This window comes from Sus scrofa, chromosome 3 (genome assembly GCF_054392235.1).
Source record: "Sus scrofa isolate SSC_HxYL_T2T_F1_AM1 chromosome 3, Sscrofa_HxYL_maternal_Yorkshire_Landrace_v2.0, whole genome shotgun sequence".
Lineage (NCBI taxonomy): Eukaryota > Metazoa > Chordata > Mammalia > Artiodactyla > Suidae > Sus > Sus scrofa.
The window spans coordinates 57,983,571-57,998,559 of record NC_139385.1 but is presented as its reverse complement, the minus strand read 5'-3'; the positions used below and the strand labels follow the sequence as shown (position 1 = coordinate 57,998,559).

The following is a 14,989-nucleotide window of genomic DNA, read 5'->3' as shown; positions in this document are numbered from 1 at the left end:
TAGGGCCTAGGACAGGTGCTTGGGGAACACCAAGATTTAAAGGATATGAAGAAAGAAAGAGCCGGTAAAAGCAGAGTGAACAGAAGAGGATGGAGACGTGAGGGGAGCACCAGGGGAGAGCAGTGTCACAGAACTGAAGAGAAAAGACTGTCAAGAAAAGGAATAATCAAAAAAACATTCACTGTTGCCAAGCAGTCAAAAAGGACAAAGGATGTACTGGCATTTGTCATTATTGGAAGTTGGCATCAAAGTCATACTGAAATGCCCTTGGTTAAGGAAAGAGTGGCTGTCGAAGGTAAAAATATCAAGTATTGGCAATGTTGAGTAGTTTGGCTTTGATGAGAAGAGAGAGAGGATGGTAGTTGGAGAGGGATGTGACACTGCGGAAAGATTTCTTTTAAAATGTTAGAGATGCGAACACTTATCAGGATATTTTAGGTACAGGAGACAGAAAATGCTTCTCCAACTTTCTTAAGCCTAAATGTGCTTTATTGTCTGATAAAATTGCAAAGCCCTGGTGTAGCTCTGTTTACCGTTAAAATTAGAGTGGTTAGAAAGAATGGATGTGAACAAAGGCAAATTTTTAAATTAATTACAATTAATTGTTTCAGCTGCGTCTTCCCCCCACCCTCACCCTTACCAAGTGAAAGAGAAGAGGTAGCAGGTGCCTGAGGAGGGTAGGAAAGGTTTAAAAAATATCCCCCTGGAGAACTTGATAGCAAGCTGCTTAGGAAGAAGGCCATCCGCGGTAGGGTGGCGGCAGGCAAACAGGGCTATGATACTTCTTTGGCTCCTTACCCATACGCTTTCCTACATTTTTACTACAGATGTCGAGGTCCCCCTTTTAAATGATGCACGCGAAGATCTTGTAGCTACCTTAGGGGGCGTGGTGTATAAGTGGGCGTGGCCTGGGAATCGCCGCTACGCCAGCACCCTTCTGGGAATCGTAGTTTTCTGAGCGCATTTTGTGCAGGCGGTTTGCTGTTTTTGCGCCTTAAGAGGCTCCAGCGAGGAGGGGGCCCCCAAGGTGAGGATTTAGGATTGGGTGTGGTGGGAGAGGCGGCTCTGGTTGCAACACGTTTGAGGAAGGGTCGGGGAGGTGGGACGGATGCGTCGCGCCATGACGTGAAGGTGGAACTGAAATTGGATGTTTTCGAACTGTCCTTGGTCGCGGCTGCCCCGGCTGACCTGGGCAGGCGGGCTCAGGGTAAAAGCACGGCTCAGGGTGAAGACGTATGGCAGCGAGGTGGAGTGAGGTCACAGTAGCCTGGCCTCCTGAGTGTTCGATGTGCTTTGCGGTGCTCAGGGCCGCGCTCCGCAGTGCTGTCCGCCGATTGAAATGGCGCATTTCTTCCCTTAGCCTTTCTGACCGAAGGTCGCTGTGCCATCCTTTCCCTGCTTACCCCGCCTAGGGGGATTGGTACGACTGGATTGCACTGACTCCGCTGAATCCTGCTGATCCGTCTTGCCCGGAAAGCACCTGAGATTGCCCGTTTCTCTGGATTCCCCGGATCTGGGCCAGGGTTTCCTTACAACCCTTTCCACCTGGCCTGTGATGCTGCTCCCTCTTCTAATCCTCTAAGGCTGCTTTCCAACACCAACCAGACTTTCTTGCAAAACTTGGTATTTCAGTTAGACGGTAAATATTTCCTGAGTACCAAATATGCGAAAGTAGTTGTCTTAGCGTGAGGAAAGAAAGATTTGGCTCTCAAGATTCGGCTCCCAACATGCATCATCTACTTGGAAAGATAAAACAAAAATACAAATAGCTGTGATTGTATAAGGTAGTATATTTTAGGCGACTGAGACAGAAATCTGAGAGTTCAAGAAAGGTAAAGACCCTGCCTCTTTCGTTTCGTGGATTCATTTGGGAGTGGATTGGAAACAAGCTTATAGGCTTGGCTGGAAAATTCCAAAGCTTCTTTGTGAGGAAATTGACACCTACCTTTTGTTCTGTGAACCATGTTGGACGCTGTGTCTTCTATGTATCCCCACGACCCCAAAGAGCTCTGAGAAGAGAGGTCTTGGTAGCAGAACATGAACAGTGAAGCATCTGGTTAGGGAACTAGCAGATTCTAATACCTGTCTTAGGTCCATTTGGGTTGCAAATTACAGAAACCCAGTTCAGACTAGTATAAGGGGGATTCATTTTGAGGATACTTGGTAGGTCACTGAAGCCAAGGAGAAGACAGCAGGAGTGCCTGAGAACTGGAACCAGGGGCCAGAACAAACTCAGGACCCTTTTGTAACCCCTTGCCTCTACTTCTCTCTACTTTTGGTTCATATTTTCTTGTCACTGCTGACTGGCTTTTTCTGTGCTTGGATGGCATGACAAACTGTGACTGTCAATGGATCCCAAGTTTCCATGCCCTCACGGGGATGCTTGTGAAAAGAGACTGACCTCTCCTTGTTTCCAGTTCCAAAATTCCAGGGGAAGGACTCTAATTGGGTCAGATGCCAATCAGCTTTGGCCAAGAAGTGGAATGAGTTATTTATTTATTTATTTATTCATCTATCTTTTTAGGGCTGCACTTGCAGCATATGGAAATTCCCAAGCTAGGGGTCAAATTGGAGTTGTAGCCTCCGGCCTACACCAGGCCACAGCAGTTGGGGATCCTAGCTGCCTCTGTGACCTACACTGCACCTTATGGCAATGCCAGATCCTTAACCTACTGAGCTAGGCCAGGGATTCAACCTGCATCCACATGGGTACTAGTTGGGTTCATTACCACTGAACCATGACAGGAACTCCTCGTTTTTTTATTAAAGTGTGGATGTGGGTAAAGATATTTCCTTGAAAAGTGTGAAGGGTTGTTGGCAGAGCTCAAGAGACAGAACCATAGCTGCCTGTCACTCACGTTGAAGTACTTCTACTAAGAAAGCTACTTTAAAAGGAGTCATAGGCCAGGCCTGGCCTGGCTGTAGTTGGATCCTCTGAGAACTGCTCTTTTTTGTGCTCCTTGGCTACAGCTGATTGGGCAGGAGGTGGAAACATGTATTAAGGTCATTTGTCTCTCACTGGCCAACAATCAACAGTGTCTCAAGGATTTCAAGTAAGAAACATAGAATCTGTGGCCAGTTAATTGTGGATCAGCAAATCCAGGACAATGTTCAGAACATTCTCTTGAGGGATAAAAAGATGTAAGACTCAGGTAGCCCTTGATGGCTTTAGAGAGCAGCCTTGATTCCAGCACCATTGTCGTTTGTAGTCTCCTCCAGGCACATGTCATAAAGTATAATCTTGCAGAGTTCCTGTCATGGCTCAGTGGTAAAGAACCTGATTAGTATCCATGAGGACACAGGTTCGATCTCTGGCCTCGCTCAGTGGGTTAAGGATCCAGTGCTGCTGTGAGTTGTGGTGTAGGTTGCAAATCCTATCTGGCTCGGATCCCTCATTGCTGTGGCTGTGGTATAGACCAGCAGCTACAGCTGATTCAACCCCTAGCCTGGGAGCTTCCATATGTAGTGTGTGTGGCCTTAAAAAGAAGACCAAAAAAAAAAAATTTGTGGCAATATCCATAATATCCATCCCCTGGGAAAGGGTGAGTTTGCTTCTAAGTTTGCTTTGGTCTAGGTAGGGTATTGGGAGTGCGGGCTGTTTCGCACCTAATTGTTCGATAGAGATTTTTAGCCTGGGTCAGACAATTACAAGGTATGATTGTGCTCCTTCATGTTTCCTTGTCTAGCTCTGCCATCTCTGCACTGGGCCTTTTCCAAGAGAACACAGATGAGGAGAGAATGGCAGCTGTGCCCCTAACAACCAGATGGCAGTTGAATTGGACTTCCTTCCTTCTGGAGCTTTCTTACTAGCCAGAGAGTGAATGCCTTGGAAATGGGTCCCCATCTGGTCAAGGTGGGCTCTACAGAATATTCACTAGTACCCTGTCTGGCTCCAGATTCTCTCCTTCCAAACCATACAACACAGATGCAGAGATCTTCCTTCTAAGAGGCCCCTCATAGAGCCTTGGCCACCAGCCCCTTCATGAGTTTATAGGAGTTGGGAGCAGAGGGTTGAGACAGCTCTGTCTGTGACAGTGAGCTTGATGGTCTAGGGACTGCTTAGAAAACTTTCCTGAGAATCTAAACATTCTAAATCCTCTAGGCTGGACAAGATGATATTTTCCTTTCAAAGAGGCACTGTATCTTTGATCCCATTTCTCCAATTTCCATTCTTTATTTTATTTATTTCTTTATTTTTTATTTTTAGCTGTTCCTGTGGCATATGGAGGTTCCTGTATCAAATCGTGTCAAAATCAAATCCAAGCTGGACTTGCAACCTATGCCACAGCTGCAGCAATGCCAGATTCTTAATCCACTGCACTGGGCCGGGGATCAAACTGGCACTTCCACAGAGACAAGCCAGATCATTAACCCACTGCCACAGCAGGAACCCTTCCAATTTTGGTTTTTAGAATATCCTGTTACTCAAACGCCCATCATGAATCTTCCTTTGACTTGAGAACCCATTGGTCAGGCTGAGATCTCATAGATCCACTGATGTTAGAACTGGAAGTGACTTTAAAGATTATCTAATCTAGGCGTTCCCATGTGGCTCAGCAGGTTCAGGATCTAGTGATGTCACTGCAGTTGTGCATGTTCCATCCCTAGCCTGGAAACTTCCACAGGCTGCAAGCATGGTCAAAAAAAAAAAAAATTCTAATCTGATTATTTCATTCTATAGTTTAAGAAACTGAGGCTACAACATGTAGTACCTGCAATTTGAGGCTCTGCCATGGATATGATGGTGTGAGGCCATAATCAAGAGTTTCATGCCTCAGGCTACAGACCTGTACCTCTTCCTTAAAATATGCAGTCTCCTTGTCATCATCAAAACCATTTCTTTTCCATTCCATATGTCTTCCAATGTTGTTGTCTTTACACCTCCTCAGTGACACCTAAGAGAAGACACAAAAGTGAGTAAGAATATGTTTGTCTTTTCAGAAGTCACTCACATTTAAGGATGTGGCTGTGAAGTTCTCGAAGGATGAGTGGAAACAGCTGGTTCCTACTCAGAGAGCCCTTTACAGGGAGGTGATGCTGGAGAACTATCAAGATTTCATTTCTTTGGGTGAGCATGACTTTCCGTAGTGACTCAGAATCTACCATTGAGTATGTGTGTAAAGAATATGGCTCTTCTGGAGTTCCCGTCGTGGTGCAGTGGTTAACGAATCTGACTAGGAACCATGGGGTTGCGGGTTCGGTCCCTGCCCTTGCTCAGTGGGTTAACCATCTGGCGTTGCCGTGAGCTGTGGTGTAGGTTGCAGACGCGGCTCAGATCCTGCGTTGCTGTGCCTCTGGCGTAGGCCGGTGGCTACAGTTCCGATTAGACCCCTAGCCTGGGAACCTCCATATGCCGCGGGAGCGGCCCAAGAAATAGCAACAACAACAACAACAAAAGACAAAAAAAAAAAAAAAAAAAAAAAAAGAAAGAAAAAGAATATGGCTCTTCTTTTCTTACTGGAGCAGATTGTACATCTTTGGATAGATTCCCCAGGAAGGATAAAAGATTGGATTGTGAGTTTATATACTTATTGTTTTGGTGTTTAAAGTGATGTCTAAGTAGTGGGATTTGGTAGATGCCTCAAGGAGCTTCTTTGAAAGTATATTGCTCAGCAAAGTAGTAATGAAATCCTACCTCCTTACAAAGAGGTAAAGAACAGATTCCTGTAGATGTCAAAACTCATTCAAAAGACTTTGAAATACAGTCATAAGTAATAACAGTGAAGGAGAAGTAAGGTGTAGAGAGATCATACTGAATCTGGTAGGAAAAGGAACCACCTGACAGTTTTTAAAACAAGAGAAAAGCCTGAGAAAATGCTAGCGCTCCCTAGACCACAGTAATGGACCAAAAGAAAGATAGGCAGAGCAGGCCAGCTGATTGGCATTAAGGCATCTCGGCCAAGAGGACATGGCCCTTTTGAACTGGATGGAATCTATAGGATTAGTGAAGGTCGGACTAAGCCCCTAGCTTTAAGTTAAAAAAAAAAAATGTATTATATAAAACTGAAAATGGGTACCCTCTTTTCTGGGAATTGTCCCAAGGGGGAAAAAGATAAGATAAATATTTATTTCCATTTTGCCTAAAATTGTGAAAAAATGGAAACAGCATACATACTTTGTAATAAGCATTTAGATAAATAATTATACATCCATAATGGACTACAGTATTGTATGGTCTTGACAAGGATGATATTTATAGAGTTACAAAGATAGTAATGGTATATTGCGTTTTTGTTTGTTTGTTTGTTTGTTTTGTTTTTGTCCTTTGAGGGCTGCACCTGTGGCATATGGAGGTTCCCAGGCTAGGGCTCAAATTGGAGCTACAGCTGCCGGCCTACGCCAGAGCCACAGCAACGCCAGATCCGAGCCGTGTCTGTGACCTACACCACAGCTCATGGCAATGCCGGATCCTTAACCCACTGAGTGAGGCCAGGGATTGAACCCACAACCTCATGGTTCCTAGTCAGATTCATTTCCGCTGTGCCATGTTGGGATCTCCAGTAATGGTATATTGTTAAGTAATAAAAACAGGATACAAAATGATTGGAACTTGTGTATGTTTAAAGCACATATCTATTTGCATGCATGGGAAAAGTCTAGAAGAATCTACACCAAAATTTTGGAAAGCTTCCATGTGACTTTTCCTTTTCCCTTTTTTTTTAATTTCTCAATTATCTACAGTGAACATATTTTAAAAACTATAAAGAAGATGAGGAAACATTTTAAAATGCATAGAGTGATTAGCATCAAATTTAGTGTAGTGGTTAGCTCTTGAGGGAAAGGGAGAGAGAAGGGCTTCACTCTTAGTGTTAATGTTTATTTCTTAAGTTAGATGGTGAACTCATAGGTATTTGTTTTAGTCTCTATGCCTTTTGTATGTCTTAAATATTTAATAATGCATTTAAAACTAAATAAAGAAAATCAAGAGTTCTCATCGTGGCGCATCGGGAAATGAATCCTTGGATCCCGAGTTGCTGTGACTGTGGTGTAGGCTGGCGGCTGTAGCTCTGATTGGATCCCTAGCCTGGGAACCTCCATATGCCATGAATGTGGCCCTAAAAAGACAAAAGACAAAAAAAAAAAAGAAAGAAAGAAAGAAAGGCTTTATAAGTGTCACTACCTGAAAATTTTAAAAGTCAAAGACATCATAATTTATTTTTTAAGAATTTCTAGAAGTTCCCATTGTGGCTCAGTGGAAATGAACCTGACTAGTATCCATGAGGACGCAGGTTCGATTCCTGGCCTTACTTAGTGGGTTAAGGATCCGGCATTGCTGTGAGCTGTGGTGTATGTTGCAGACATGGTTCGGATACCACATTGCTGTGGCTGTGGTGTAGGCTGGCAGCTACAGCTCTGATTCAGCCCCTAGCCTGGGAACCTCCATGTGCTGTGGGTGTGGCCCTACAAAAACGAAAAATAAAAGAATTTCTAAAAAGTCGTTATTGGAGTTCTCTAGTGGCTCAGTGGGTTAAGGACTGGCATTGTCACTACTGTGGCTTGGGTTGCTGCTGTGGTGAGGGTTTGATCCCTGGCCCTGAACTTCTACACACCATGGGAATGGCCAATAAATAAATAAATAAATAAAGAAAGAAAGAAAGAAAGAAAGAAAGAACATTATTTATTGACATTTTCAGTTTTAAGTGTTTTATATTAATTGTACATAAGTTGAATTATATTTCTAAAACTCTTCTTTTGATATGTAGTTTCATCAAATTCAGTATAATTGCACAGATGCATAATTAAGGGAATACAATTTATTATTTTTAAAACTACTGGGAGTTCCTCTTGTGGTGCAGTGGAAAAATAAGTGATCTAATAGCTCTAATTTAGATCAATAGATAAAATTTAGATTTTATGGCAAGTTGTGACTTCCCTTTCACAGAACGGAAATTGGCATCTTATTTTAGAAGTTAGGATCTGCTTCCTGGATAGTTCCATTTTCCTCTCTAGAGAGTGAGGGGCTATTATTAAACCCTGGAATTTCTATCCCAAACAGCCATGTTTCATTTTGGTTTTTTGTGAGCAGGACTTCTACTTCCTAAAGCTGATGTGATTTTCCAGCTGAAGAGAGGTGATGAGCCATGGAAACTTGAGTTTTGGGAAGCTGAAGAGAGAGACGTCCCAAGAGGTCTGTATGAGCCAGGTAGGTGGGACTGTGCTGGACAGTTCACTTAGAGCCATCTCCTTGGGGTCTCATAGGCCCGTGGGGATGGTTTCTGCCATACTGGACATTGGCCTGGAAAATGTCCCCCAGATTGACACATGGCTTTCTTGTCATCTTTCTCAAGTTCTTGCTCAAATGTGCCACCTCATTTAGGCCTGCCCTGACCACCCTTATTAAAAATGAATTCCCTCCCTCCTTTTCCCCTCCCCAGCCCCTGTGCTACCTGTCTTCCCAGCTGTCTGCCTAACATGCTTTGTTTTTACTTCCTTATTTTGTTTATTGTCTGTCCGTACCTACTCTCTGATTAAAATGTAAACTCCAGGAGTTCCCTGGTGGCCTAGTGGTTAAGGATCTGGTGTTGTCACTGCTATGGCTTGGGTCACTTCTTGGATGAGGGTTTGATTCCTGGCCTAGGAACTTTCACATGCTGTGGGCACAGCCAAAAAAAAAAGTAAATGCCATCAGAGATTTTTGTTTAATGTTCGCTGCTGTATCCCTGATGTCTGGAACAGTACCTGGTACGTAGCACACACTCAGGTATTTGTCAGAGGAATGAATAAGTGGAGCTGTGCATAGCAAGGCCCTTCCACTTGTATGTTTTGTTGTTGTTGTGGGGGTGGGTTGAGACCTATTTTTATTTCAACTTTGCTAATACTTTCTTTTTTCTTTTTTTTTCTGCTTTTTAGGGCTGCAGTATGGCATATAGAAGTTCCCAGGCCAGGGGCCAAGCCTACACCACAGCCATGGCAACTTTAATCAGACCCTCATCTGAGACATATACCAAAGCTTGCAGCAATGCTGGATCCTTAACCCACTGAGCAAGGCCAGGGATCAGACCTATATCCTCATTGATACTAGTCGGGTTTGTAACCCGCTGAGTCATGATGGGAACTCCAACTTTGCTAACACTTTCTTATCTTTCCTGCTTATCCTTTTCCATCTCTGCCTCTTCTTCCTCTAAAATACAGTCCAGTAGTCAATGACACTGCCCTTTCTCAGGTGCTAGCCTGTCTCCCCACTTACACGCTGCTGTTTACACTCATGGACACGTGACAAATTCCCAGTCATTTCTGTGCTTCTTTGTGTCTCTCCTATTTTTCTGCATATGTATCTCTCCCTGAAATGCTTTCCTTTTGTCTGTTCACATGGTTATCTTGACTTTCAGATCTCAGCTTAAATGTCGCTAGATGACCCTTTTTAAGGGTCCTTCCAAGGAAATCCCCACCTCCAGCTCCCATGCATTATTCCCTTCACTGTGTTTATTACCATCTGTTATATTTTGTTTGTTTATTCTTTGTCTTCTGCCTGGTAGAATATAAACATCATGAGGGCAGGGACCATGTCTATCTTGTTCACTGAGTCTCTGTGACTTTTACAATGCCCAGGACTTTAGTAGGCACCTTGTAAATATCCATGAATGAGTAATTGAAACTTGTTTTCTGGGCCACTGCCCACCCTCCACTTCCAGTCTTTATTCCTGTCTTTTCCTCTGCCATTTTTCAGCCTCTCTATATGATGTTTTTCTTTTGAGGAGCTACCAATAAACCAGGCAGTATCTTGTATCCATTCTTTTCTGAACATACACAATGTTTTCTTTTTCACTGGCACTAAACCCAGTTATAGCTCTGTTTTCTATTTGTTTTAGACCAGAAGGGTAGACTTGATAACCAGGACTCAACTCAAAGGCAGAATGTTTCTGAAAATGTAAAGTCACAAGAGACATTAATAGACAAACTCAGGAAAGATGTTCTGGATCCTGTACTTGGCCAAGAAAACCCTGAGGGCACAATGAAGGAAAATCCTTCAGGGGAGACTCCAAGGGAAAAGGACCTCAGACAAGTGTCTACTCCTGCCAAAAAAACTGACAGTAAAGGAAGAAGCTTTAAGTGCGGCATATGTGGGAAGACACTGTTCAACCACTTGTCCCTCACTCGCCATCAGAGGACCCATACTGGAGAGAAGCCCTATGACTGCGAAGAGTGTGGGAAAGCCTTTAGCTACAGGAGTTGTCTTAAGAAACATCTTATGTCTCACAGTGGAAAGAGCCCTTTTGAATGCAATGAATGTGGGAAAACTTTCTATGACTGATTAACCCTCACTGAACATCTGAGAACCCACACAGGAGAGAAGCCCTTTCAGTGTAATCAATGCAGCAAGGCTTTCTTTGTCCATTCCTCTTTTACTCGACATCAGAGAATCCATTCAGGAGAAAGTCCTTATGAGTGTACAGACTGTGGGAAGTCTTTTAGCCAGAAGAGCATTCTCGCATGCCACAGGCTCACACATACCGGAGAGCGGCCCTATGTATGCGAGGGATGCGGCAAGGCTCTGTTTGACCGATCCTCGCTTATTCGCCACAGGAGAGCCCACACTGGAGAGACTCCTTTTGGATGTGACAAGTGTGGGAAAGTTTTCTTTGACCGCTCATCCCTTAATCAGCATCGGAAGATTCATAGTGGAGACAAGTCCTATAAATGCACTGAATGTGGGAAAGCCTTTCTCCAGAAAAGACGGCTTATTCAACACCAGAGGGTGCACACGGGGGAGAAACTCTATGAATGCAGTGTGTGTGGAAAAGAGTTCAGTTGCAAGTCATCTATCATCCAACATCAGAGACGTTATGCCAGACAGGCTTCAGAATATCATTGGGGTGCTTCAGCAAGACAGGGGACCCCCATAGAGACTTAGGATGCTCTTGTTCAAGATAAAGACTTAATATCTGAGCACTTCTAAATACGCTTCTTCTCATGCTTCCATTTGGTACCAGTCTCAATAAAAAGTTTCAATGGACAATGCCATAAACCTCACCTGGGATGCCTCAGATTTAAGATTATACTCTGAGGATACCCAAAATGGTCAGAAGCTCTCCAATCAGTATGCTCTGTAAGTGTCTGAAGGGGACCCTCATATAAGCATCATATATTTTATTCATTCATGCATGCATTTGTTTATTGCTGGACTGACTGTTCCATGAGACAGGAACTATTTCATATCTGTGCACTGCCGTTTTCTCAGTGTGGTGGCTGAAACTTATTTCATGTTTCTATATGAATGAATACCTATCTGGTCATAAGAACTTGAGTCCCAAACCCAGCACACTTTTTAGAACCAGAAACTTCAGTAAGAAAATAAACATCAAGCTAATATCTACTTAGCACTACAAATAACTTCACTGTAGTTGTGCTTTTAGCTCTTAATCCGTTCTTCTTGGAGCTTCCTGGAGCCCTGATCAGAGTCATTGGCTCTTACTCTTCACTTAGGTCCTCAGGACCTTCAGTTCCCCTGAACTTTGGCTCTTCTGCCATCTTACCTGACCTCTGGGCTCTGGTGGACTAACCCATCACCCAACTATTCTTGTTTCTAGGGTAATAGTTGTTTTTATCTTGGTTTTAATCTCATTAGTAACCAAGATTCCTTAGCCTGGCTTTGCCATTCCATTGATGCCCTGGACACAACACTTTCCCTTCACATCATATATTCACCCGTAGCTACTGAAGGGAAAAGCATTCATACCAGAAGTTCAAAGTCCAGTTGCAATAACCAGCTGTAGCCATGGAAACTGGATGGGGCCCCAGGCTGAAGAAGTCAGCCACAGTGAACGAGGAGATGGGGCCATGTCTAATCTCAAAGAATACCATACAACCAAAGTTAATTCCAGGAATAGCTCACCCCTGAGTAGTCATCCTTAAGACTAAAGCAGCAGGCATGAGGATGTAATAGAAAGATGGACCACCTGTCCATTAGATGTGATGTTCTTCTTGCCCACAATGTCAGTATCTGTGAGACCAAAAATGCAGACTTTTCTATCCATATCTACATGGTGGAGACAGAGATTGTCTCCTCATACCTCCATCTCTGAGAATCCCTGCTTAGTAGTAAAGGAGCAGCTCTGGAGAGCAGTGGAGGGAGCAAGAGCCTCAAGATAAGGAGAAGGACAGGTTCTTCATGTCTAGGTGTTTTCTTTCTTTCCTTTTCTTTTTTTCTTTCTTCCTTTCTTCCTTTCTTTCTTTCTTTCTTTCTTTCTTTCTTTCTTTCTTTCTTTCTTTCTTTCTTTCTTTCTTTTCTTTTTTTCTTTCTTTCTCCTTCTTTCTTTCTTTCTTTCTTTCTTTCTTTCTTTCTTTCTTTCTTTCTTTCTTTCTTTCTTTCTTTCTTTCTTCTTCCTTCCTTCCTTCACTTCCCTCCCTCCCTCCCTCCCTTCCTTCTTTCTTTCCTTCTTTCTTTCTTTTTCTTTTTAAAGCACAATTAGGAGTTCCTGCTCTGGCACAATGGGGTTGGCGGCATCTTGGTAGTGCTGGGATACATGTTCAATCCCTGGCCCATCACAGTGGGTTGAGGATCCAGCATTTCTGCAACTGCAGCTTGGGTCACCACTGTGGCTTGATCTGATCCCTGGCCTGGGAACTCCTTATGCCATTGGGAGGCTACATAAAAAAATTTTTAAAAAATCTTTTTAGGGTGACACCGGTGGCATATGGAGGTTCCCAGGCTAGAAGTTGAATCAGAGGTGTAGCCACTGGCCTATGCCACCATAGCCACATCAATGCCAGATATGAGCTGCATCTGCACCCTACACCACAGCTCATGGCAACTTGGGGTCCTTAACCCACTGAGCGAGGCCAGGGATCTAACCTGCATCCTAAGGAATGCTAGTCAGATTCTTTTCTGCTGAGCCATGATGGGAACTCCAAAAAAATTATTTTAATTTCTTTTGCCATATTGGCTCATCAGTGGATGAAGGATAGAGAATTAGCCTAGCCTTTGTCTTTTATCTTGTTAATGAGCAGGAATCTGGAACTCTAGGCAGGACAAGTGGACCTATGGTGAGGCCCAGTAGCAGAGGCCACAAAAAGTCAAAGATCTGACCCTGTGGTCATCAAAGCTCTGACCACTGGTATGGTGCCCAACACATTGAACATGCCATAGGTATCATGTAAGGATGCGGATTCCTTTCCGTCATATGTGTGTATAAAACCCATGCAAAGTCTGCAGAAGAGGCAAATGACCAAATATCCTAGGATGAACAGTTCAACTTATTGATCCATGCTATAGAACCTCATGATAAAGAAATTTGCAATAGCTAAAGTGTTGATAATGAGCAGTGGGTACTGGTTACTATGGCAGAAGCTGTTTGTTGCCAAACTTGTAGACATTCTTTTTTTTTTTTTTCTTAACAATAGGAAATCTGAGCCTGCCTGAATTGCAGAATGCCCAACTATATTTCTTGGTCTCTTCTGCAGTGAGGTATGGCTAATCAAGCCAATAAAATACTTATATATCAAATATCAGACCAATAATATATTGCTATATCAATTAACAGGCCAATGATATAGTGATATAATTGAAATTTGTTCTATAGGACTTCTGAAAAGGCACCTTAAATGAGAGGACAGCTAGAAAACTTCCCTTTTGCCCTTGTCCTTCCCTTCTTTCTACCTAGAATGTGGTTTTAATGGCTGGAATTCCAGCAGCCATCTGTGACTTTAAGCATATAAGCCATGCCTGAAGGATTGGAGAGGAGACAAACAGAAGACATTTGATGCCCTGATAATCTTACGGAGCCTCCATACCAGCCCTGGACTACCCACTTCTGATCTTGAATGAAAGGGATTAAAGCCTTATGCATTTAACCACTGTATTCACAGCCAAAGGAAATTTCTGTTAAACTTTCCAAAGCAACACATAGAGTCAACAGAAAAGGATCTAACTCTTCTACCCAGAGGGAACACTATTTTAGACCAGGACCATTGTGAGGCTGGCCTGATCTTAGAGGTGTAACAGGCCACATTTTCATGATCAGTTCTGGCGCATCAGTGTCTCCAGGGTTGTGCTAATTGTAGCAAAGTAGAGATGACAGGAAAAGAGGTACATCTTTCCTGTCCCTATAGCTCAGCATAATTCTTTGCAGATCCCTGATAAGAATCTGGTAACTCAACCCTAGAATCCTTCAAATATCCTTTTACATGGCTGATTTTCTTCAGGTCAACTTATCTCCACTCTTACTAAAAAAAATAAAATAGCCATCTATCCATATACAACTATATTTTTAAGGTACTCAGAGAGTGAATTAGAAATTAAATATGTATAACTCACCACAGGAAGTTGGTTACTTGTTACCAAGAGTCAGTTTCATGTGCAGCTCTTGGCTGTTACTGAACTTGGTTGTGGAGCTGACCTAATGGTCTTCCAGGTCTACTGCTTGTCTGTTTCTGTTTGGGGATGTGTGAAAGGGAGGGACGTGGTGTGTCTTGGTGCAAAAGGATGACTTGAGATTGGCTGAAAGGTGTTTTTCTTCTAAAGGTTTGTTGGTTTCTCTCACAATGCAAATGCCCATTCCCACTATTTCCTTGCCATTAACCCCCTAGGAGCTACCCTGCTAGGAAATGGCAATTTCCATAACTCCCTTGAAGTCTGTTTGACAGAAGGGTAAGACAGAGTGAGACCTCCTTCAATTGAATAAGTAACCTGATGGGTTTCAAAGCATCCCTGCTGCTATTATTTTCTAGCTGTTGTGAGTGAACAAAGCAAACATACACCAGCAGACCAAGGACAGGATGAAACCAACCCTGAATGTCCTATCTGGGCAAAGTTGATGCAGGCCGCTGTATCACATGGCTTGATATAAACTGCCTAGGTAGACCTCCATGTCTCAGATAGCTTCAAGTTCTTCAGTCTTCACAATTGCCCCTCCCATCAGGTTAGGGTAAGGATTAAAATGCCCAACCAGCATTTGTCAGGTTCCAGAAGGCTCTCCTGGTTATTGCTTGTGATGTCACCAGCCATCTTGGCTTCATTCTGTGGCTCTCTGCTGGACTGCTCTTTTGCAGC

The 14,989-nt window shown here is 43.3% G+C and overlaps 2 protein-coding genes across 3 annotated transcripts in view; both read left to right on the top strand.

The window, feature by feature from the left end:
* The first annotated feature begins 888 nt into the window (after positions 1-888).
* On the top strand, positions 889-11,328 carry LOC100521785 (zinc finger protein 2). Of its 2 annotated transcripts, none has more exons than XM_021087076.2 (5): positions 889-1,027; positions 3,687-3,853; positions 4,942-5,068; positions 8,027-8,143; positions 9,810-11,328. In XM_021087076.2, exons 2-5 carry the CDS (start codon positions 3,833-3,835, stop codon positions 10,250-10,252), a joined length of 708 nt encoding a protein of 235 aa, XP_020942735.2. In that variant the 5' UTR covers positions 889-1,027; positions 3,687-3,832; the 3' UTR covers positions 10,253-11,328. The 2 variants fall into 2 exon arrangements, with proteins under 2 accessions (XP_020942735.2, XP_084874592.1); XM_085018466.1 differs by having other exon boundaries at positions 900-1,027; positions 8,027-8,128.
* ZNF892 (zinc finger protein 892) overlaps positions 9,810-14,989 on the top strand; it is a 21,518-nt gene continuing 16,338 nt past the window's right edge. The window contains exon 1 of the mRNA XM_085018457.1: positions 9,810-11,047. The gene's annotated coding sequence lies outside the window, so the exon portion shown is untranslated. The remainder of the gene's footprint in view (positions 11,048-14,989) is intronic.

Excerpts from the sequence above, each read along its gene's own strand:
- LOC100521785 (XM_021087076.2), top strand. The coding sequence starts at position 3,833 with ATGGGTCCCCATCTGGTCAAG. Across the intron at positions 3,854-4,941 it reads TGGGTCCCCATCTGGTCAAG|AAGTCACTCACATTTAAGGA; the intron begins GTGGGCTCTACA and ends TTGTCTTTTCAG. Across the intron at positions 8,144-9,809 it reads AAGAGGTCTGTATGAGCCAG|ACCAGAAGGGTAGACTTGAT; the intron begins GTAGGTGGGACT and ends TATTTGTTTTAG.